The sequence below is a fragment of the Protopterus annectens genome, chromosome 13.part0 (genome assembly GCF_019279795.1).
Source record: "Protopterus annectens isolate FY-2018-M chromosome 13.part0, PAN1.0, whole genome shotgun sequence".
Lineage (NCBI taxonomy): Eukaryota > Metazoa > Chordata > Ceratodontiformes > Protopteridae > Protopterus > Protopterus annectens.
The window spans coordinates 175,179,890-175,206,649 of record NC_056747.1 but is presented as its reverse complement, the minus strand read 5'-3'; the positions used below and the strand labels follow the sequence as shown (position 1 = coordinate 175,206,649).

Genomic DNA, 26,760 nt, shown 5'->3' with positions numbered 1-26,760 from the left:
TCAGCTGTCCAGACTTCATGAAAGACATAGAGACTTGGACTGGCATTTAATTTCATTGAATGGCATAAATCTTACAAAAGCTTGCCAGGATGACCAGGCCTGACTGGGGTTCTAAGAAGTGCTTTTGGAAAGAACAGATCTGGAAGCCTTGCAAAACATGTTCAATAATGGGACAAGTTGTTTTTTTCCAGCCATCATTTTTCTGAGCAAAGAAATAAACAGACATTACTTCTTGATGCCATAAGAGAGTGCTGCCTGGAGAATGTAAAGATCAAACCTGTGTATCCTGCATTTATTTACTTATTTATATTTGTTGACCGGGAGTGTCCAACTGGACGTAGGTCCATTTTCAGCGGAGGCCCGGGGAGAAAAGCTCCACAGTTAAAATAAACAGACAGTAGTTACATTTTATTACATAGCGATTAACAATTTGCACAGCAATTACTTACAACATATTTACAGATGAAGAACATAGTACATCAGTAGACAACTAGAATCTTTATCTGTGAAGTACATAACAGACATTAACAAATGTTAAAATAAGAAGTTCCTGCTGTATAAGTGCTAGGCTTATGAGCATCTGAGCTTGCTATAATCTTATTATCGCATTCTTAAACATTTCTCCTCAGTACAGGTGAGACAGTGCAGACGATAATTTTAAAGCTCTGCAATCATTTGAGGAAAATTACTTTACAGGTTTGAGAAGGTGACAACGCATCTGTCATAAAATGTACAGACTATACACGACGACTACTCATGTGCCAGAAAATATATGGACTGTACATGACAGTTACTCAACTGCTACATAACATATGGACTATATAAGACGACTACTTGACTAACATAACATATGCACTATGCATGACAACTACTCGTCTGCCACAAAATGTACGGACTATACAGGACAACTACTCGTCTGCCACAAAATGTATAGACTCTACATGACAACTACTCAAATGCACAAAATATATGGACTATATATGATGACTTCTTGACTGCCACAAAATGTACGGACCATACCTGACAACTATTCGACTACCACAAACGTATTCACTACAGAGGACGACTATTCGACTACCACAAATGTATGCACTATACAGGATGACTACTCGACTACCATAAATGTATGCACTATACAGGATGACTACTTGACTACCATAAATGTATGCACTACACAGGATGACTACTCCACTACCATAAATGTATGCACTACACAGGACGACTACCACAAAATGTAAAGACTACAGATCATGACAAATGGCAGTCACACCCTGGGGAAAGCATCCAAGGACATATTTTTTTCTTTGTAGCAAAAAATAATTGAGGCAACACAAACAGCAGACAAACAAACAATTACTTCGATAGTAAGCGCTTTCATAGTAATCACTACCGCTTCATCAGACATTTACAACCATAAAAATGCCCTTGTTTTAGATACTGCTAACCTATCATGTGATCAATTAAGTAACATGATTCATTAATTAGACACAGCTTCTTAAAGTCACATAGCAAACTTGCATCTGAATATACATGCAAAGAATAAACAATGCAATAAAGTATCTACACGTCTCTATCACATACATACAACTAACTAGAAAGATGTATAAAAAACTGTTCATATAATAAAACATAAAACTACCTTTTAAAATGCATATTAAACCAAACCCCTTTACTTCCTAAGTCTTCTCATCATACGTAGAGGTACATCATTCAAGCCCTTCCCAATATTAGCTCTCAGCTTAATGATCCATTTTGTCTCCATTGCTTCTGTCCTGTTCCTTACATCACCTATTCTCATTCCTGCTACATTTTTAGCAATAATGAGAAAAAGTTATGTAAAGGTCCCATCTGAGAAGTATGTTTCGCTAATGCATTGGTGAATATAATAAAAGGAAGGAAAGGTTAGTTTGCTTTTATTTTTTGTATTACTGTATTGCCTTTCTATATTTTCAATACTGTAGTTTGTTTTCTTTACCTTGTGTTCTGCTTGCATTCTGTTTTAACAGCATATTAAAACTTCAAAAGAGACCATAGCGCTCTCTGTTCTGAGTCGGGCAGAATTTTTTCCCGCCCTCCGACCCATTTAAGTTGTCTTGTTAAATACCACTGTCTTTCTAGTTGCCCGCCTCTTATGTTAATCTGACCATATATGTCATTTCTCTCTACTTTCACTGGCTTATGTGAATAATCACAAAATCATCATTTTTGAAATCCCACCCCTTCAATTATTTAAATTTATTGGCCATCCTACAGTATTTCATAGTACCAAAATACAAAAGTGACCACCCCTTTCAATCCATCTTGCTGTTTTAAAAATAGTAACTCTCCACTAAACCTTAACTTTTTAAACAGGTAAAACTCAAGTTACCTACTTTCACATCTAACTTCTCTAGTGCACACTGCAGAGTGCATTCTTTTCAATCTTACCTTTAAGCATCCCTGTGACTAGCACTTTCTCTAATACCTGCTGGAAAGCACTAGGAAGCCTTAAACTCATACAAACACTGAACTCTCCTTGTTAACAAGGAGAAATTAACAGTAAGCACTAAACAGCCTATAATTGCAAAGTACCTTGCTAAGGAAACAGCTCCTATACTTTACAAAGGAAAAAAAAAAGAAGCCCCAAACCAGGCATGTCCAAGGGTCAGCTTCCGGTGATTTCTCCTGTCCACCTGGTGAATCTGGGCATACTGGGGCAATGTAGCAATTGCCTCATGTACACAGACAACCCCTCTCCTCCTACCACCCAACACTACAACCTGTGAGAGATGCACTTACATAGCCAAAATGGAAGCAAAGCTCTCTCCACCCAAGATTGTGCTAAACAGTCAAGAGAAGGTTAACACCCACACTACACCTCAAGCAACACATAGCCCATCTAAACCCGCACCAACACCACCCACATATAGCAACACTAAACCCACATATGCAGAGGCCCTTAACTGTAACCTGCCCAAGCAACAAAGACCTCTGAAGCTGAAACGCAAACAAACACCAATCACAACCAATGTGTCACATAGTTCACAACACCAGTGTGCCACTCAGCAACAGCCCCTAAGGCAAGACAATGTACCTAACACTTTAGTCATAGGTGACTCTATAGTCCAGCACACTGATGTCCCTCTCACCAGGTTGAATAAGGAGAAAATTACAGTCAGCTGCCTGCCGGGTGCCAGGATCCGCCACATAACGCATGCACTCAAGTCACTCCACAACAAGTACAAATATGACTCTGTCATTGTCCATGTTGGAGTGAATGACTTGAGACGTACCTCCCTGGACTACATGAAAAGAGACATGGGAGAGCTCTCAGATCATGTGGCCCAGGCAGGTATGACCCTAGCCCTGAGTAGCATCCTGCCTTCGCCCAGAAGGATACCACAATAGAAGGATAAAATGATTGACTTCAACAATTGGCTAAGCTTATGGTGTCATTCAAAGGGGATCCAGTATCTGTCTGCCTGGGATGACATGATTGACAGACCACGATGCTTTGCCAGAGATGGTCTGCACCTGTCGCCCCTGGGATTCAGGTTACTGGCTAAGGCTCTTGCCACCCCTATAGTGCCTTTTTTAGGCAGACTTCAAAGGACAAAAACACCATCATAACAGGTACAAGCATGCAAAATCTGAAGGTAATGCTACTCAATGCTAGAAGTCTAAATCTCAAAATGCACTCTCTCAAGGCACTCCTAAAAATGGAGAACATTGATATCTGTGCAGTAACTGAGACCTGGTTCAAGGCTCCAGAGAGCACCCCTGCAATACCAGGCTACAACTCTTACCACACTTTTCGGCCACCAAACCAGGACCGAAACACTAAAGGTGGAGGAGTGTCAATATTCACCAAGGATATTCACACCACCAGGCTAGTTGGCCAACACAATGTGTCTGAAATTCTCCAAGTGCAACTAACACTAGGTAAGACTGCAATCCAAATTGTAGCTTGCTACAGATCCCCCACCATACCCCAAGATTCTCACTACACCTTTCTAAACATACTGGAAAATATTAAGATAGAACCAAACACCCTAATACTGGGTGATTTTAACTACCCTGCCATTAACTGGGAAAACTACTCATGTCCCAACACCTTTGCGCAACGGTTCTTGGAATTCATAAATTCCAACGCCCTGGATCAACTAATCCATAGTCCCACCAGGGGCTCCAACATCCTAGACCTGGTCATTACCAACATGGGAAATCAATGCTACATACCTATGGTCACCCCTCGTTAGTCAGGTCTGACCATAAGCTAATCACCCTTAGCATCCACATCCCACCCCCACCCCCCAGTAAAGAAACCACCATAAAAAACTTCTCCAAAGCCAACTTCATGCTACTCAAGTCAGAAGTGACAAACTTCATGACACCCATGCAGACGGGAACTGAAAGTTCAACTGCTGAATCCTACACTAAGGCACTGTATGAGCACATCCACTCATGCATGAATCGTGCCATCCCAAATAGAACCAAAATCTGGTGGTTCCCTGCCATAAACAAAATTTACAACAAAAGGAAGAAACTTTTGCAGAAAAGAGGAAAATCCCAGGATGCAAAAAACTCCCTTACTAGCCTCAGTAAGAAACTGAGATGCCTCATAAAATCCTCCAAAGCTAGTTACGACAATAAAATTGCCAAAGATTCCAAAGACAACCACAAAGCATTCTATAACTATGTCAAGAATCTAAATGGCAATGCTCAGATCTGCTCTGAGCTAAAACAGAATGGCATTAAATATACTGATCCGAAGGTATTGCCAATATCCTGGCAGATCGATTCAGTGCCAACTTCACCCCCTCTCACCCCCTAAATGGCCCATCTCAATACCGGAAGATTGCCAAATTCCAGTAATAACGGCCACACAGGTACAAAACGCACTCTCTAAAGCCAAGAATACAGCATCCATGGGACCAGATGACATCCCGGGCTGTGTACTACATGAACTACAATATGAACTGGCACCTCACCTAAGTGTCATGTTTAATCATAGCCTCACCTCAGGTTTCGTGCCCACTGAGTGGCGCAGAGCTACAGTTATCCCAATCCACAAGGGGGGATCCACCTTGGATCCCGGAAACTACCGTCCCATCAGTCTGACAAGCCTTATCTGCAAGGCCATGGAGCGTATTATCATGGAACTTATAAACAAAGACATTGGCAACCTTCAAACCACTGGACCCCACCCAGTTTGGGTTTGTGAAGGGCCGATCTTGTCTCCTGAACCTGATTGACTTCTTTGAATCAGTCTCCAGAGCCATGGACAATGGTAAGGTGGTCCACACAGCCTATCTAGACCTTGCCAAGGCCTTTGACACCATCCCCCACTCTGGAATCATAGATAAACTTACTAAGTTGGGCATTAATCCCTATGTCACCCAATGGGTTGCTAAATGGCTTACTGATAGAACCCACACTGTAAAAGTAGCCGACTCCAAATCCAGCTCCAGACAAGTGACAAGTGGAGTACCTCAGGGTTCGGTCCTGGGGCCGCTCTTGTTTGGCATCTACTTCTCTGAAGTACAGGTCAACACTAAGGGACCCTGGCTAACAAAGTTTGCAGATGACTGCAAACTGGGAGCCATTATTGAATCCCCAAATGATGTGGATACTCTACAAAAGGGCCTTACAGAAACAGATGCTTGGTGCCAGAGCCATGGGCTCAAGCTCAATGCCAAGAAATGTATTGTTATCCCCTTTGGGAAAAAACATGTATCCATGAATTACCATAGAGGTGGCAGTACACTAAACACAGAAAGTGTGATAAGAGACTTAGGGACACAGGTGGACAGTGGTCTCACCTTCGATAACCACATCGCCACAACAGTCAGGAAATCCTTCTATGTGGCACACCTCATCACGAAGGGCTTTTCACCCAGAAAAAAGGAGGTCATTGTCCCACTGTACTCATCCCTCATTAGACCCATTACAGAATACAACGCCCCATTTGGTATGTAGACATCTGCAACAACTGGAAAGGCCTCAGAAATACCTCACTAAAAGGATCACAGGCCTAAAACAGATGCCCTACGCTGACCGCCTTAAAAATCTCCAGCTATACTCTGTCGCATATCGTCTACTCAGAGGCGATCTCTGCTTAACATACAAGGCCATGTCAAACCCAGAGCTGTTGGACATGCTACACTTAAAGAAATACCAATCCCTCAGAGCTACATGCTCCAGGGATCTAAACCTTGTCATCACAATAAACAAAACATGTTGGAGGGATAGGTTCCTGACCCAGAGAGTCCCCAGACTCTGGAATAGATTGCCCATACATGTCAAGCAGAGTGCCTCTTTGGACCTCTTCAAGAGGAACCTTGACGATTGGATGGGAGAAAGGAAATTCACCCCAGGGATCACGTCAGTCGCCCTGCTAGACAGGGGTCCAGGAAAGTAAATAATGTGGGAAGAAATAGCCAGGGAATTGTTATGGCTAGGCTTGTATAGGCCCTAGGGCTGATAGCCTAGTACCAACCTATGAATCTATGAATAGGTTATGCATATAAATGGTGTGTTTACTTTTAACAGTGTAACAAAATGTCTGACGTTAGACTATGTATGATTTTGCATGATGTTTTCTGTCTTTTTATGATTTTAACATTTAGGATTTTATGATCAATTATATAATTTTCCCGCATGATCTTTGAGCAAGCTACATTTAAATGAGAAAGCCTGTATAAATACTTTTTGTCATGCTGGGACTGATATACAATTTAATATAGATATATATATATATATATATACATATACATACATACACACACACACACACACACACACACACACACACACGTTTCACAACAGACATTAATGAGTCTACTTAAAGATGTTATTTTGGTGGATGGGAGGATATCTTGTGTCTGTATTTTTACTTTTAAACCACTATAGTAATATTTTTAATGGATGTACATTCACCCTAAACTCACACTCTGATTTTTAATTTAAAATATCAGTAGATGAACAGTTAATGTAAAATATCAATGGATGAACTGTTCAGCCATGGTTTGTTGGGGGTGATATATCTGGAGTGTCTGTTGTAATGTTCGAGTGAATGGTTACTATATTGTTTGGGGGACAATGAATGGGTAAAAGTTAGTGGATTTAATGACAACTGGGCAGTACTACCAAATATCTGCCATTCTGGTCATTGTTAACTAACTGGTTTTCACAAATGCTTTGCAGGGGAATGTTGGTGGAACAATTTAATGCAAGTGATATGCATGTATAGCTTCCTGTTCTAGCAGGTTGATTGCAAGAGTCCTACTGGAATAATATGAAATATTGTCTGTTAAGATTCAGAAATATACTTGTCACTCTGTGGTGAGAAACTGTGGCAAATTTAGGAATGCGGGTTAAGAAACAAATTAATGTGATACTATACTACAGCAATGAATAGTCGCAGAGCTTGACAGTATGTACTTTAAAAGATACTTGCAAAAGGATCTGTAAAAATGGTCTCCTGTAGTAGTAAGAAAAGGTTCTAAAGTGTGGTCATGGGCTGACTGTGGACAGATATAGCAGAAAGTTCAAAACAGCTAATATTACTGCAGAATCAAACCTACTGTGAGAGATGCAGGCTATAATTATCAAAATGAGCAGCCGAGAAGGTCTTGTACTGGAAACTCATGTTTCCATAGAAAAAAATGAAATTTCAGACAACTACCAAATTGAGTCATAAATGTAAGAATGTTAAATAGGGCAGCAAGAACTACTTACGCTTACACCAATGCATGACTTTGCCAAAGGTCAAGCATTTTCTGATCCACAGTTTTAGATTGAAACTTCGAATTTCATGATACTCACCTGAAGAAAATTTAGAAGATTCCTAAAGCAAGCATTAAGGGATGCCAAGTGGATGTAAGGATTATGGTTTTACTGGCGATGGATCTGCTAAGAGTAAGACTTTTTTTTCCATAATTAAATATTTTTGGAATAATATAAAAAAATGATTATGAGGGAACAAAGGGTTTGACGACATAATTATCACACAGCAGAAGAGTCTTTATTCTTTCATCCCGCCTCATTTTATGAGAAACCAATGAAACCTTGGCATAAGAACAAAAGAGGTATGGATTTGTGGTTTAAGAATTTTTAATGAATGGGTACTTATACAGTGACAGGTGAGCGACGAACCCAACAATTGAGTAATTGGGATAACACTGCAGGCGAGTGCATCTCTATACTGTATGGATGGGGTAACTGACAGACATTATGACTGACTACTGTTACACTGTGTTCTTTTCCTTCACAATTAAAGTTATGTATACTTGACATTTTAGGGCTATTGTAGAATGCAACTGTTTCAGAAGCATTTGTACACTATTAAGTTTTCAATATAAAAGTTTAGAGCATTAAATGATGCCACGTTAACAAGGGCACATTACCTTATGAATGCCAAACTGTCACGATATGATTTTAATACCAGTAGTAGAAGAAAGCAGTTAAGGTGGTGCCAAACAAAATGACCAGTAAGAACAATGTGTCCACCAAGATCTCTTCAAGTAATGATAACAGAATGGAACTGGTTTAGTCAGGAGAAGTGGAAAGATAATGCTGAAGTACACACAAGACTACCACTCTGTTGCTTTGTCAAGTTTCATGGGTGCAAGACACATCAGTGTTTATTAAGTGCATTGATGAAAATGTGTGCTGTGTGACATTACTGTACACATTTTTTTACGAAGTCATAAGGCTGGCTTGCACTTGTGCAGAGCCTTACCTGTGGAAACTGCATTTGAATAAAAAGAGTGCCCCTTCAAAAAGATAAACTGTGATTACAAAGGACACAATAAATGATGGGACCTGCTGTAAGGACACAATAAATGATGGGACCTGCTGTAATGCTGGTAAGTGTTTTTGCAGGTGGATCCCCATTGTGCTTAGCATTCAACACAAAGATCGCTGTATCTTGGAGTAAGGGGAACAGTCTGGGTTACTACAATCTCAGTCCAAGTGTATACTACCCCCTTTTCATCTCAGTAAATCACATCTGCAGCCCTCCCACTTAGTATGGAAAACTTCCAAAACCACACTATTAGGAATAGTTTCCAAATTTTCACCTCCAGACATAAAGGAAACTAGAAAAATAAGTCTTCCAAGACATGAACTTCAAAAGGGTACAGAGATATGTATAGCATCGTAAAGTTCAAATCATGAGGAGGATATGGACTGTTCACAGAAAGAATGCAAAGAGAGGATTCCCAGAATTTGCCCTAGCAGTCTATGCTAAGCCAGCACCTTGCCCTTCCCAAGGTCATAACACAGCATAAAAGCAGACACATGAACAATGACCATGAGGTAAGGTCAGTAAGGTCATTTACCAAACCTGCCAAGTCCAGTGTCTAAAGGAAAAGGAGGAGGCTTCTCTGTCCACTTAGAAGAACTGCTTCCAATTGGTGGCATCAGTATTCTATTTGGAACAGATCATGGCTATTTCTGCAACTTCAGTAAAACCTGGCAGGATAACCAGGTCTACTGAAGAAGCCAGGCGGTGACACTGAGTTGGTCTACCTGCCACGGGGAAGAAGCACCAGTCACTTGACCACAGAGTCAAAGTTCCTAAAACCAAACCCTCCTCATATGCCAATATATAATCTAGACAAGCTGCATCCTTTCTGCTCTAAACTTGGTGAACAGATGATAAATAAAAAGATCAAAGGGACGGCATACCACAAAACTCTTCTGTTTTCCAAAAAGAATGTACCCATCGCTCACTTTCCCAATCCCATGGAAAGTCACAAACCCTAGGAAAAAGTGCACTCTCCTGGGAATTAGGGGTTAAGCACAAATCTCCCCAGCTCAAGGGACACCGGCTGCATTATCTTCACTGCTTGCTGACACCTCCCAGGGAAAGAAAAGGGCCATTGGGCAGGTGCAGCACAACTGATGGTCCCCAAGGACAATAGTAAAAACAGAAGCAAAGAAAGAAAAAAGTATAAATGGCAGCTCTAGTAGAGAACAGAACCTGTATTGTGGCTGTAAGGGCCTGTGAGAATGGCAGGTTCATCTAGAATGGAGCCTACTTTAAGAGAGATGTCCGAGATGGTGGACCACTTCCTAGTCCTTCATCACCTCCTAGCAAAGGAAGAAGAAACAATGTACCCAGAAACCACACCATCATCTGGTTGTCCAAATTCATTAGAAGGAGGGGATCGTACTTCACAACTTACAGTACGGCCTTTACTTGCAATACCACCAACACCCAGAAGGTTGATATGTAACTTTTTCTTGTGGCCATTTCTCATGCCATGAGACTAGCACTGCCCCAGAAATATCCTATCTTCATGCCAGAGATGCATCCATCACGAGAATCTGCATCACAAACGGGTTGAACATATGGAAAACCTATGTCCAGCATGGTGAAAATGTCCAGTGGTCCACCACAATAGCACAATGGCAAAGATCTGAAACAAAACAGAAAATCCAATCCGGCAATGACTCTATAGCCACGGATTGTTCAGAGGTGTACTCTTACGTGAAGCATACTAAAGCTGGCAAAGACCACAGACGGTACAGTACCTCAGTGAGGTGGGGCTATGAGGAAATCTTATCTTCATGAAACCAGTATAGCAAATGTAAAGCCTTGGACAACAAATCTCAGGAAAAGCCATCAATAGGCATCCATCTTAAAAATTAAAGTAGCATTTATTGAGAGGTTCATAGGCAAGTACTAGGCAGGCTAGCTCCCCTTGCAGGCCATTTTAAGCCTAGCCAATTTCCCTTTTTGTACTCGAAATAACCTATCCTATTCGGTTACAGACTGGCCTTAGCCATCCATCAATAATTATACATTTCCCCTGATAAGAATAACTGGGATATTTCCATAGAAAATTTGAAGAGACCCATGCATGACAAAGCATTTATGAGCTGCCTCTGTCCATTAGTATTGCAGGGGACAAGTCTTGGGGTAAATTTTCAGTTGCCCATCCACAGATCTAAGTTGTGCCTGAATATGGACTGGGATGAACTTTGTTAAATTTGGATGGGGAGTCTGTTCCACAGCAGCGGTATACTCTGTGAAATATATTTATAAGTTGAATAATAAGAAATAAATATTACAGCAAATTAAATCATCCATCTAAGGAATCTGTGTCAATTTGAACCATAATGTAGAGTAAACAGACAGTAGTTGATGAACACCTACATTAGGTCCCCCAAAGAAACAATATATACATACTAAAAAGTTTACAAAAAACAAAACACAAATAAATATTAACCCCATTTTATTTTTAACTAAGACTGAACAGGGGTTTAGACCTTAAGTGCGATTCAGGATCTTATATGATCTGAGGTACAAGAGAGTGTTGCTAGACAGCAATAAATGTTTCATCAGTGTCTCCAAGACATTGGCCAGTCTTCTCAAGCCGATTACTGTGCTAAAGAAAGTTTCAGTTTTAAAACTGAATGCTCGCAGTAGATGTCATAGTTACTTACCTGGTCAAGTCCTTATGCTCTATGACTTATCTTCTTTATGAATTCTTCCCCCTCCCTTTTTACCTGAACTGCAAATCACCTATTACTGTAAAGCAGCCTACATTACCAGTACAGCAGCATTGAGTTGTTTTACTGCAAAAAGTCGCAACCTACCATTTGTAAAAAAAATAAATAAATAAAAACTCCTCTCAATACCCCCAGGTGGAGCAACATACCCCCAGGTGGAGCAACACATCATTCATCACATGCATGCCAGATTCATTCCTCCTACCTAATATATATAATATATATATATATATATATATATATATATATATATACACACACACACACACACACACATACATACATATATGTATATATATATATATATATATATATATATATATATATATATATATATATATATATATATACATATACACATACATACATACACACACATATAAATACACACACACACACACACACACACACACACACACACACACACACACACACACACACACACACACACACACGTCTACTTCATTTGCCCGAGACCAAATGACCGAAATTTCATTTGACAGACACTTCATTTGACCGACAAGTATTCTTGGCAAGAAAAGGGGATATGCCACCTTCCCCACTGTAGTGCGACCCTGGAGTTAGAATATATAGTTGGGGGGGGGAGGCACAGCCCCCCACAATGGGGGTGAAGCCTCCCACTTAATTTCATATTATATTGTTTAGTTTTGCTTTAATATTGCTTAGTAAAACAAAAGTAAGTGGGGGGCTTCGCCCCCCAAACCCCCCCTAACTATATATTCTTACTCCAGGGTTTCTTGCCAATAATACTTGTCGGTCAAATGAAGTAGATCTATATATATATATATATATATATATATATATATATATATATATATATATATATATGAGAGAGAGAGAGAGAGATATACATACATACAATGCTTTTGATGCTCTGTAGAGTAGGGCACTCATTCCATGTTCCCCAACTCTTGAAGGCCACCCCACCTTATAAATTCTGTCCACTCTTTCACATAATCATCACCATTCTTAAAATCACAGTTGAATGAATACACCTGCAGATCTGTCCTATCCACGTGCAACCCTACCTATTGACACACACTTGTTCATGCTGTAATGAGTATTTCATGCACCACACCACAAACTCTGCTCGTGGATCTCCTCTGCTGTACTCGGCACACGTTTTTATATAACATGATGTTTATTCACAACAAAACTTCAAAAACTAGGCGGGTATTCTTCCTGCATACATTAAACGTATATCAAGACACTTCTCACACCATTTCAAGCTCTCCTTCTGACAAAACCATTGTCAAGATCAGTCAAAATGAAACTTGTGTTTTGCAGATTACAGTCTGTTGGGAGTTTCCCTTTAAAAAAAAATACTTGCTCAAGTGCGTTTCCTCTTCTCTCTGTATGCAATAAGTAAGGAAATCCTGGGTTTGGGGTGCTCCAGATTCTCTGTTCAGCAGGACAAGATAAGCAGGACTCAGCAAGATGGAAAGGCTGATAACATTTGAAGACATGCAATGTCCCACACTGTAAGTAGCTGCTGTAGGAAAAACACAAAGCAGTAATACATGATAGAGCGCACAGTTGCAGGGTCATTTACAACCACATAATCTCCCAGATCTGTATCACCATAGAGAAAAAAAAAAATCAACAAAGCATCTTTTTAATATGGACAAAATGCACTGTACTTAATTTAAAAGTGCCTGTCTACAAAATGCCTTCCAGGAATGTTGTTTGGGGAGGGGTCTTTTGCAGCAAACCACGCACGCAGAACTTGAGACAAAAGAAAAGGCCTGTAAATCATGACAGACCAGGTCCAACATGAAGGTCAATTCACGTGTGATAGTACAGATTAATCCGCAATGTATACAATGCTAGAATAAATCTGTTCTGGATTGTATTTCTGTGCACATAACCTCGTAACAAGTAACTAGTAACAAAATTAATCTATCAAAAACTTCTATTAAGAGGCTAAGAAATTCAGTACAGGAAGGAACCTGTGCATTTGGGTCTGAGTATCCACAGCCTACCCTAACTGTATAACTGCAGCTAGGCATATTTTTGAAATACCTCAGTCTGTAAAGACAGAAACAGAAAGAGCTATATGGCAAGGTAGAGAATGTCTTGCCAGTAGGCAAATCACAATGCATTCAATGAAATCACTTTTACTTCTTCTTTCGGCTTTTCCCGGTTAGGGGTCACCACAGCGGATCACCTTGTCCGCTCATGATTGGCAGTGGAGTTTTACGGTGTTGAGTTGCCAGCCCGGCACCCAACCTTCCACAGAAGGCACACACACACAAGCGCACTCACACCTAGGGCCAATTTAGAGAGTCCAATCCACCTACAGCATGTCTTTTGGATGTGGGAGGAAACCGGAGCACCTGGAGGAAACCCACACGACCATAGGGAGGACATGCAGACTCTGCACAGAAGGCACCCCAGCCGAGGATTGAACCGGAGAACCTCTTGCTGTGAGGCAGCAATGCTAACCACTGCACCACCGTGGCCGCCCAATGAAATCACTTTCACTAAAAAGGAAAAAAAAAAACTTCTTCACACCCGCCTCGCTTAAATATACAAATGCCATGGCTGCATAACCATGGGAAAGGGCAAACAACTTAGAAGCAAAAACTCATTTACCCTTGACATGCATCTGCAGCATTCTGCTGTTACACAAAACTCAGAATATGTGTTGTGATGTGTGTGTTTCACTTCATCTCTCACACCATTACTTTAAAAAGATAAAAACAATTTTGGGAGGCAAGGTTTCTGTGAAGTTTTGCAAAGAAAGTGTCTTCAGTATTATTTATACAGTGATATTAGACTTCAATTAAATCACGAGACTGAAAAAATGCATTCAGGCTTCATCTTGTACATTTCATGACCAAAGCTATTATTAGCTCAAAGACAAATGAAAGTGATGTACTTTGATCTGTCTGCAGGCTTCAACTTTCCTATATGACACCACATGCCAGGCATGCTTAACCCAGCAGAAATTTAGCAAGCTTTCAGTATTCAACAGCCAGATCTTGCTTTTGTCAAAATATCTTATCCTTAAAAGCACATGGAGGTAAACTAAGCCACCTAATACATGGAAATCGCAAATGCTCATAAACTAAACCATAATACATGGAAATCGCACATTCATGAACTAAGCCACCTAATACATGGAAATCGCAAATGCTCATAAACTAAACCATGTAATGCATGGAAATCGCACATTCATGAACTAAGCCACCTAATACATGGAAATCGCACACTCTCATAAACTAAAACATGTAACACATGGAAATCGCACACTCAAACTAAGCCACCTAATACATGGAAATCGCACACCTCATAAACCAAGCCACCTAATATATAGAAATTGCACGTACTCATTTTGAAGTGAATCACCACCAGGAAATTGATTTTCTTTCTAAAACATCATGAAAACAGCTTTCTTTGGCAAACTTATAAGGTGTTTTTATCAGTCTTATGCTGATGACAATCTTAAGAGGACCGTCTGGATTCTACCTTTGAATGTCCATAAATCACATGAAACTCAATCCAACTAAGACTAAAGCTATTCTGGTACAAGTCAATATTCTCTGTCTCAACCTCATTTTCCATTCTCTTCTTTGGATTACATACAGGAGGAATTGGTTGTATTTTGTTTCTCATGTTTGTGATCTTGGTTTCATTTTTGATTGCACTAAAGAACAGGTGACATCCACCCATCAGGCCTTCTTGCATCTCTCTGAAGAATATAACCAGGAACAAATGTTATACATCAGTACCAGAACTGAGCAGAGCAGAAATTCACATTCTGGTGTTATCCTTCTTGGACTACTGAAATACCATTTGGGACTTTTGGGCAGTCATTTAACCCACCTGCAGTGCGTGTCAAACTTTGCAGTCAGGTCGCCGACTGTTAGCCACAGAATATCTTACTGCAGTGCTGTATCGTTCTGTTAGCCACAGAATATATCTTACTGCAGTGCTGTATCGTTTTGTTAGCCACAAAATATCTTACTGCAGTGCTGTATCGTTCTGTTAGCCACAGAATATCTTACTGTAGTGCTGCATCATTTTCTCCTGACTGCCAAGAGAAGCCAGATATACTTTTAACCCCTTGTTCTCACCTTCTGTGTATGAGCGGCTGCCTCTCTTACACTTCTACCTGACCTCTCAGACTGTCGAATAAGAAGCAGTTGGCCATTCCAAAGGCCTGCCTCATGGCTGCTGGAATCAAATGCAGCTAATGATCCAGAGGAGAGCTGGTGTGTGGCCAGAGACTGGTTACTTTTCCTTTCTAGCATTCTATTTAGGGATATGCTGCAATGGGGCACATTGGCCAGGTATAAAGATGGAAGGACAACTGCTAGTTCTTGCCGTTTCTAGCTCTTAAATCAGTTTCTGCCATTTAATGTACCTTTATCAGACAGTCAAAGGATTAAATAACATTATAAAAGTACTGTTAAAGGGTCTACATTAACTTTCTGACCTTTCCTGAAGTGACTACTTTTATAATGCACTTCTAACTAAAAAGACTGCCGTGCAGCAAAGGCGGCCCAAGAAACCACTGCAGCGTACGCTCTAGCAACCAGTTACGATATCTTAACGTCCAGATTTTTTTCATAGTAAAGCTGGCATTTCCAGGCCTGTGAATTTGTAAATAAAATCAATATTTTAAGCTGTTTTTTATTAAAATATCATCCCTAAGGTCATGGTGCAAGAATGCCTAAAGTAGATTTTATTTCTGAAAAAATGAAAATCTGCCGTTACCGCAAAAAAAAACTCTCTCAAGGAACACAGTGGCCCATAGCTGAAAGGACTGCAGTCAGTGAAAGGAATCCTTCAGAATAAGCTTTGCTGAAAAGGTAATTTTTTTTCATCAGGAGACAAAAAGCCCGTCTTTGCACCTTCTACTTATGGCCTTATTAAAGCCTCGGCAAATGGAGCAGAAGAGTCGTCAAGTCTCTTCACCACAACATTGTGCCAACAATGAAAATGCTAAGCTCTAGGTGGTAGCCACCTACTGCAGGTACACAATAAAAGTAGCGGCTTTGGTGTAATGACCAAACAGAAGGCCACAGGGCCTGCACATTTGAGGAAGGGGAGGAATCCTAAAAAAACTGCCTAAACACAGGAAGAACAATAAATTTATAATGCTAATCTCAACTCCTGCTTCTGATGAAGTACAATGGGTAGCACCAAGGAAAGTGAACTTCTGAAAAAATAATTAAAATGAGCTGTAAAAGCCTGATGTACACATGCTGCGGACTGAACCTGCATATGGCAATTAAAACTGGACAGCAGAATAATGACAGTCAGGTAAGAAAGACAACAGAATAAAAGTTCTTGATGCGGAGCACTCCATGACATACAGTCCTACCCGTTACCACAAACTGGTTACCAAACTGGAAGTTAGACATGCTTGAAACTCAGAGCTGAATGATATCCTCTTTCCTGTGCTCTCGGTCCTTAACAGTCCGGAGCAGCTACCTGATTATGTAGTGCTGCCTTAACCTATCCCTGAATCCTCTAAGCAGATCAAAATGAGCTGCAAGAAAGCATGTCACTGGCAATAATGCTAGACGACTTTACAGTCATTATTAAGCACACTTATTTCATGACTATTGCAGTGCAATATGCTAGACTATATTTTTAGTTCCAAAAACTAGACCTTTTCATCTAAAATTGCTAAACATCATACTCCTTTCTACCTCTTTCTTAACACAGCATCGTATCTATAAAATCAATACATTTATGGGAATCAATTAGACTTCCTGTCTGCAGAACTAATCCAACTACTTAAGACGCAGAGTCTCTGGCCAACGTTTTTTTATATAGTGGGTGCTGATGATGGTCATTTGAAAAATAACCCTTTTGAGAACATACCACCACATACAATCTGTGAAGACCTCAAGCTCGTCTTACAGACTATATGAGGCAAGAAGCTAGCTTACAGCAAAAAGAAAATGAACCTAGCTCTAGGCTAGTGGACTAACTTATTCAGATGCATACAAAGTACAGTAGAGTCTCCATTATCCAAACTATATAACTGAACTGAGTAAAAAAAAACTACTAAAATCTTGTTTTTCTGCGCTTTTCCACCATGAAGTAATTCAAGTGGGCAATAAAGATTATTTTTCACACACAAGCAGGCTACAAGCACAAAAAACATGTACAAGCGAATACATATAATGTTTACATATTCAGACTATTTTTCTTACTCTAAATCTTTGGAAGGCTGCGTTCAGATAACTGATGTTTCGGAAAAATGACATTTGGATAATTGACTTTCTACTGCATGCAGATCTGCCAATGAAAGCAGCCTTTTACACAACTGTGGGAGTGTGACAAAATCTGGATGCTCTGCAAAGAGCCACTGAGTTCACCTCACAAACTCTGACCTTATGAACTACAGGATGCAACACACTTCTGCCATTAGGTTGTCTCACATCGTTCAACAGCCAAAGTGTTAAGTTACATGCTCAGAGTAAAAAAAAAAAAAAAAGAATTATTAGGCAGTGGACGAGGCCAGAATTTTATCAGTCATCAAGGTGCAACAATTCGCTACAGCTTCCTACTGTACACAGGAGGTATTACAGGGAAATCTGACAAATTACAGCCTGCCTTCCTTCATTTATTAGTGGTCCGATATATTGCTAATAATTAGCATTAATGTTCTCTTAAAGAAAAATTAAGGAGTATCCTGAAATATTCTCATCAAAAGGTTTGCACATCAAACTCAGGCAATGCAAGACACAGTCCAGATTAAATTACTACATGTATCGGTATGTGTATAATTACTTTTAGTGAATGTTTATCTAATTTGTAAATAATTTAGCAGTTTTTTTTACTATTTCATGAAAAAGGCTATGTCTTTCATCATAGCAACACTATATTTACCACTCTCTAAGGGCATTCCAGGGCCCTCTCACCATGTACCAGTGCCTCAGGCATTGCATTCCAGGGCTTTCCCACCATGTACCACTGCCTCAGACACTGCATTCCATGGCTTTCACACCAGCTACTATTGCCTCGGGCATTACATTCCAGGACTTTCCCACCACGTACCATTGCCTCAGGCACTGCAGTGATCCAGGGCCCACCCACCATGTACTATTGCCTCTGACACTGCATTCCAGGGCTTTCCCACCAGGTACTACTGCCTCAGACACTGCATTCCAGGGCCCTCCCAACATGTGTTACTACCCCTGCCAATGCATTTCAGGGTCCTCCCACAACATGCCACTTTCTCACATAGTATATTCCAAGGCCCTGCCAATTTCACATCAAAAGATATTTCCTCACACATGTCCAAGAATGGTCCTTTCTTCAGGTAACACCCATGTCTACTCGTCTCTCTTTTCTTCAGTTGTAACACGGAAGTGTATCTATGTCCCCGTTGTCTTCTACGTCACAGAATAGATCTCCAAGTATTTTAGGTCCATCCCATTACCCGTTGCTTCTACTGCCGTTATTTCAATAACATTGCAGAGCATAGTTTTTTCCACTAGTTGTTTCACTGCTTCCAGAACTCCAGCTATACCCTGTACAACAGAAGCATGACTTACATCTACACGGAATCCACAGCAGGCACAATAAATCCTACCATCATCCCACCCTCCAACACCATCCATTCACACTGTACAAGACTATTATTACCCACGGATTCTTCTGATCCTCTGACCTGATTAGGTTTGTCTCTCCAAACATGCTTGTATTCCATGGATTCCCTAGCTCCATTAAAAAAGTGTAATGTTGTCTTTTTTTTTGGTCCAATATTATAAATTGCATAATTCTGCACACAGTTTCAAACTCTTAGCCACTCAATGAATTCTGTAACTCTCTCATTCCATATCCTACCTATACAAAGCGATGACAGCACATTTATAGATGCCTACCTCTCTGCCTATTTGCCTGTATAACTTGCCCATTTCCAATGTTATATACTGTGCCACCTTAAGATAATCCACAGACAGTTCACTTCCACTGACATCAGTGTTTATTACCACCAGTTTCCAAGTGTCTTTTAAAGAGTATCATCTGCCGCGATCGCAGAGCACGTTAGCCACCAAAACTATTCCCCATCACTCTCCAACACCTTATGCACAGAACCCCCCATCAAAACTACTCCCCATCACCCCCTAACACCTTATGTCATCGAAACCTCAACCAACACCTTATAGTTCAGCATTTAGTCATTCAGCTGCCCCTCCTTCATTCATCTCTTCCAGTCTCTATGACCTTTACTTGTCATTACTTCTGGATTCTTCCATTGTGTCCTTACCCTGCCTGAATTGTTCATGTCTGAATCACTCAGGAACTTCTCTCCTCTAATTGTCATCATAAAAAGTGATGTACATCCTAACAACACTACTTCCTCGACCCTTGGCGCCCCCTTTTCATATGTTCAGTAAGTTTTGCTCTGAAGTCCCTTTATTCTACTTCCTGTTTGCATCTACCTCTTACTGCTGCTGCCAGCTTATTCAGGCTACCCAGTCTTCACCAATCCTTTCCTCTTTGTGCATCTCAAAGCCCTCCTCATTTCTGGGCATACCGCTCAACCTCTTACCACAGAAAATCCGGACAAAAGCCTAAAATAAGAACTGGGATGCAAAGGTCCCAAAACAGGGACAGGCTTTAGACTTTAAATATTGCTCTTAAAAATTTACAAAGTTGCTAGAATAACAATTTGTGTTAGCATGCATTTTATGAAGGATATGGAATCTGAAACTCAAATTATGTCATTATTTACTGACTTTAATCCTCAGTAATTCGCCAAAAAAAAAAAAAACAAACACACACACATTTTATGAAAAACAGACCAAAAATATGAGGCAAAAATCTGGACAGTTGAGAGCTAAGTCTCTTGCGATCATGAGAAGTAACATGAACTGCTCAAACTTCCCTGCTGCACATCTGTGACGTACTTCTGCTTTCACCCAGCACCAGTTTGCTATCATCTCCCAAAACACACACTGAAGCAGACATGTTCTCAGCAAATGAATGTGAGACACAGCACGTACTACATCTTGCTCTGGTTTTGAAGGCCTCTGGTCTTAATCAGATAGCAAGAAGACTGAGATGGAAAAACTCAGGAACTGTAAGTAGAACTGTGCGCAGTACTACTTTTATGTTACACCCAAAGTAATCATTATGAAATAAACTATAAACAATTAGCTTTATAGACTTGAAATGCAAATGCTGTTTTGGTACTATCCAGTAAAATACAGTTATATGTTTATGAACATACAAGAGCAAAAAAAGGCAAACATTGGTTTGCTGTTATCCAGCAAAGGCAATTATGAAATCAGCCCATGAGCATGCAGCTCTGAAAACAGCAACCCACATCAATCTGCCGTTAAAAATCAGACCGCAGCTGTTTTACCAAACAAAGAAAAAGGGTCTGATACTTTTTGTTACAATTTCACATGTTACAATTTCACATGTAAATATATAACAACTCAAAATGTATTAAGTCACAACGACTCAGAAAATATGGTCTCTAATTTCCATCATATTTCTTTAGCTGAATGCCTGTATGTAGTAAAGTCTACGTACAGTATCAGACCTCTCCACAGTTACTTTATATTCAGGATCAGGCGAGCAGCCTGCAAACTGCAAAGGATATTAGGATACCACTATAAGCAGAGTACAAAATTAACAAAACCTGTAGCAGTCATAACAGTTGCAACATTCATTTCAATGTGTTCAGCTTGTTTCAGTTTGGCAACTCTGCCTCCATACTCTCCTAATTTTTATTTTGAAGTGTCTGCTAGAAAAACTTAAACGAATACAAAACTGTAACAGTCCCCCATTAAATAACTCTGTAAAACTGCGAAGTGACCGCTTGCATGCAGCTACCTGCAGCTGCATTCTGTTTGTCTCATCGTACATCTGATGGTGACATTATGAAAACAACTGACTTACTTTAATTGGTGAGATCCTTCTAACCACCACCGCAAGACCAGCACAAATAATGAATGAAGAACCATAAAGTGGTCCAACAGTAGTTTACAGCCTCTACCCCTTTTTAAGGCATGCTACGGATGTACCACAAAAAGTCTGCATGCAAGACTGTAACTGTGCCCCCTTAATCCCCCATTTTGTGGTACTAAGCTGCACGAGGGGATTAAAGGAATACCAGACCCTCCCTTACCAAATACAACACAAACCTCAATACATGCTGCACGATACCACATTAAATTGGAAAAAGTGAGCGTGCAGTTATTAACAGCTCCCACTGGTAGAATATGCTGCATCAGGTAGAAGCGTAATTAAATAATAATCAAACATTTGTAACTAACGTAGCCAGATCAACTATGGGGGATTCCAGATTAAGGATTGGCAACCTTTTCTGAAATAAGTTCCCAGAAATGAGCGCTTCTTACTCATTAAAGACCTCCAAGTGACAAAAGACAAACTAAGGAGATGAAGGAGAAGGACATGCGCTCTGCCATTAATTAGTCAATAACGTAGTCACATTACAAGACATCCTGAAACGGAAATAAATAGGCAAGGCTATGATGTAAATGATCAGAAGAAATCCCACTGCTGATCCCAGCAGAATGTCAAACAAAATACCAAGTGCCGAGGGACTGGCCACTCCTGTTCTAGACATTCTCTTGCCACCTGTAAAGTATGGAACAAATTGCCCTATTAACAGACATTCTAAATAAATTTCAAAAAGCTTTTAAATGTCATTTTCAGTTTACTCTGTTCTGCGGGAGGCCGCAGTGGTGCAGCGGTTAGCGCTGCCGCCTCACAGCAACAGGTTTTCCAGTTCGATCCTCGGCTGAGGTGTCTTCTGTGCAGAGTCTGCATGTCCTCCCTGTGGTCGTGTGGGTTTAATCCCACATCCCAAAGACATGCTGTAGGTGGATTGGATACTCTAAATTGGCCCTAGGCGTGTGCGTGCATGTGTGTGCCTTCCGTGGAAGGTTGGGCGCCGGGCTGGCAACTCGACACCGTAAAACTCCACTGCCAATCATGAGCAGACAGGCAATCCACTGTGGGGACCCCTAACCAGGAAAAACAGAAGTTTACTTGGTTCTGCAATAACAGCTCAACTTGACCACTGTTTTTTTTCTCCTTCATATAGCAGTTACTTACAGCTAGGAATTCAAAATGTTCCCTTTATTTAACTGTTAACTGATATACTACAAGGCAGAAGTTTCCTTCCAACAGCTGTTGAATAAGTCACTTGCTCAAGGTCACACAGTAGGTAAACAGAGACCAAAAGAATCAAACACTAAACTACCAGATAAAGCACAGCATATCTCACAGCCTTTATCCTGGGTGCCAAACAAGATCAGCTTGTCTTCTATTTCTCTTTATCCTTTATCAGTCTCCTTTATTGCTTTTACCAGGTTCATTTTACCTTCTACCTTAACCCGAGCATCAGCTTACATTTCAATGCTTCTTATATATTTCCTTAAACATACATTTCATTTATAGCATGCTGGTGATTGTTGTTGCGGTAATATACTTCCCGATGTGTTAATGGTACCAATAATACATACCAAATGACACAGGCAACTTTTTTTTCACAAACAGTTTAGGTAGGAATATCACTATACCATTTGAGAAATTAATCTTTCAGTTAGGGTATGCCATTTACTGACACTACTATCAACATCTCAGTACATGACTAGTGTAGTACCACCTGTCATCATAATGTAATAACACTACTTTCAGCCTCTGTTATATCTCTAACTTTGGAAGTCTGTTCATACAGTTTCATACATTAAAACATACATTAAAGTACTATAAAAACTATAATGTTTAAAAAAAAAGAAATAAACAATTTACCAAAAACATTTCCAGGTCTCCGTTTTTTTATCTTTTGAAAATGATATCCTAACTCATACAATAATCCTTTCTGCAGTACGACAGTAGTCCAACCAAGCATTTACAGGTCTCTGCATTTTTCTATTCTGTAGTACAACAGCAGTCCAACCAATTGTAAAGCACGCATAACAAGAATTCAATTTTCACACTTGTTTAACCTAGGAAATTTAGGACAAACTAATTTGTATCCACTAAAGACGTAACATAACAGAAAATGCTAACTCCCACACTACTTTTTCAGGCCAGCAAGTGTATTACCACAACAGCAAAAATCTGGTTGCGATAATACGCAAGTACCAAAATAAAATTACACAAACACATGCAAGTAGCTTCTGCCCACCCTAACTTTAATGTCTACTAATTGCCCAGGGTTTCTTAATATAGCTTAATGTTATGAACTGCCCAATTGTTAACTGGCTACAATGCCAGTCAACCCCCAGTTTGATGCACCTTCGAACTTCAAGAGATGCTTCTTTGTCCTGTATCTGCCATGCCACATCTTGAATACATGAGTACACAGAGGAAACCTATGGAAACGCAGAGACAACATGCAATTCCCTGCTGTAAACTGGGTAAGTGGTCAGATATTATTTAGCTATGGACCAAGTTAGAATGGCAAAGGCTATACACACGAGCAATTTAGAAAATTCAGACAATACAGACAGACAATCCAGGACTACAGAGATGAAACATATGAAGGCACAAAAACATGCAAGCGTCACAAAGACTGTTAAATGAAGATAAAGACTTAATTTCAAACCTGGGTTAGGGGAGTATGCATATCTAAAACACCAATACCAACTTTGAAAATCATGTGGCAGTACACTGCATCAGGGGTGTGCCATCACACTAAGGTACACGTGCAGCATCTAGTTATAGTATTTTTTTCAATACACTCTGGGGTGCAGACCACCTATAACATATATATATATTTTTTGCAATGTATGCATGGGAGTGATGGGATGGGGCACTACCTCCTCCCCATTACAACATGAATTGGGCTTGGCTGGTATTCCAGAACACCTCTATGTAACTTCACCATTTAACACACAAAAGAAGGCAGGCTGTGCACTGTAATTTAGAATGTGTAATTTCTCCCACCCACACACCTTAACAGTGTAAAGCATGTGACTTACAGAAATATGACACCATTATGCAGCATTGTAGTATTTGAAAAAGTGACATAAAACTGTAATCCGTTAGCATTTGGTTTATAACCCGAGTGTTAGCTTCCTGCAGAACTGTCAATAACTGTTTCGGGTTATTTTAGGATCGATTATGTTTTTTCTTCAAAACTTTTTCAGGCGCATTTACTCTAAAAATTAACAATATAGCATAATTTCATACAGCACCAAATAATTCTGCTAGACTGCATGATACAAATACTTTAGCCACACAGACTCAGGGGATAACTTCTGTTACTCTTAATTCCACTGTCTTGCATCCGCACTCCTCACCTGTAATAAGATGATGGCATCTCCTGAAATAGTTCTCGTATGATGAGTAGTCATTGTAAATGGTATTCATACCCACACTCCTGCTCTCCAACCAATGCACTGCTGCCAGTCCTCTTGCCATCACTTTCAGGGATCGAACCCTGATTGCCCTGATAAGGTCCAACAGTACATAACCTGTGACAAACTCACCACATACGAACACCTGCCCCTCGTTATCCTCCCTGCTGCTCTCCAGATGGACCGAAAAATTGCGGATCCTGCCGAACTTCATCTGATCACTGGCAACAGAACACTTTTACAGAAAAATACGTCAGACAAAAAAACAACTTAAACAAACATCCAAGGGAGTAAAGCCCTCCTTTTCTGAATGTGAAAGTATTTAGATCAACGTCGTGAGAGACCAAACATCCACAGATCGAGCGAAGGAGTGGTTGCATCTGTACTGGAGGGGCTAACAGTCCACGGTTATGACTCACTTTCTGCAGATGAAATCAGACTTTTTTTCCTTCGGCCTTTCACCACTTAAACGAGACAGCCACTAATGAGCTCATGGTCTGTTCGTACGAAAACAAAGCTGTCATGGATTCCTAATTTCTTTGTTGGTTTGCGTGAGGATGCCAATTCCGTCTGATTCAACTTAAATAATACTGATCTGATGGCCTCAACTCAACATCAACATTTTCTGCTTCGCTCACAATGTTTTGATATGAATTCACCAAATCTTACGGGCTCCTGGCTCTTCCAACCAATGACAAGGTGGGGGAGGATGTCGCATTCCACCAATCAGCGTCGTTCGTGGAAAAGGTTTGCGGTCCCTTTAAAGGTGGGATGAGCAGATAACGTCGTTAGGTGGAGTTAAGGGGATGGTCTGACGTCATTACCATGGTGTGCGTTCTGCAGATAGCTGGTGGAAGTCCCGAATGATGATGTGGTCTTGTGCTCCGCTGAATTTTAGCACAACAAGGGAAGGACTACGTGAGATTTAGGCCTTGGAAGTCTCTGCTTTCTCATCATTTACAGAGATGAGACATTGCAATTAATGGACCAACACAGTCTGCCGCGGAGCATAACTTTTCATGCAACTTACTTTGTAATATTAGGCGTAATTAAACATTTAAAGCTTAGGGACCTGAAATTTGACTGGAAGACGGCAAATGTGGGCTTAAATGTAGGACATGACACCTAGCTAGTTGCCGCATGCGTAAGTCTTAAATGAAAACATTGATAAGGAAGTATTCTGCCAAATCCAAACATAGGAACGTGAGGGGCTGTCTAACTTGTGTAACTGGTGTGTAAGTGTTGGCTGTCAGCAAAGTGCCTATGACGCACACCCGATTTTGCCCTCAATCCATCCACGTGAGGTTCTGGTTCAGGGTGTCACTTCAACAGTGACCCTCATCTAGAGCCCTGTCGCGGTAGTTCTTCCACACCCCTCACTCACTCACACCCCTCACTCACTCACACCTATGGCCAGTTTTGAGTGTTCATTCCATCTGCATGACTTTGGAATGTGGGAGGAAACCCACGCAAGCACTGGGAGGACACGCAGACTCCACACAGAAGGCACCCCAGCTGAGAATCGAACTCGATAAACGACTTTGCCCTGCCAAATCTAAAAGAATGTGTGATGCAGAAATTAAACGTCCTTAAATCTTGCAGAAGAAGAGAATTAAAGGTGTGATATTAATTTAACGATGCAAGTCAAAGCATATCATTTTGCTGTGATAACGGTTTCTTGCACATCTTTAAAGTGTACATAGCGTTACCACATGTCCCTCTTTGGGCAATTGTGTCCTACTAAAAAAATTGCAAATGCCCTGAGATTTTATGACACAAAATAACTGTTTATGCAACTATTAAAGAACATTCAGGAAATATTTTTTATCTGAAACACTAAATATTATATGAAATAGCATAGCTCAATGCTGCAACAATAAGCTTTTCTTTCGGGAAAAGGGTGAAGTTCTATACTTTGCACTGG

The 26,760-nt window shown here is 40.4% G+C and overlaps 1 protein-coding gene across 2 annotated transcripts in view; it reads right to left on the bottom strand.

The window, feature by feature from the left end:
• ARRDC2 (arrestin domain containing 2) overlaps positions 1-26,760 on the bottom strand; it is a 127,098-nt gene that overhangs the window by 55,642 nt on the left and 44,696 nt on the right. Inside the window, exon 1 of one of the 2 annotated variants that reach the window (XM_044090753.1) lies at positions 24,780-25,472. The exons of the other annotated variant lie outside the window; for it this stretch is intronic. Within the exon in view, the coding sequence (XP_043946688.1) occupies positions 24,780-25,050 (271 nt within the window). The 5' untranslated portion in view covers positions 25,051-25,472. Of the gene's footprint in view, positions 1-24,779; positions 25,473-26,760 lie in introns of those variants that run through there. 2 annotated transcript variants of the gene reach the window in all.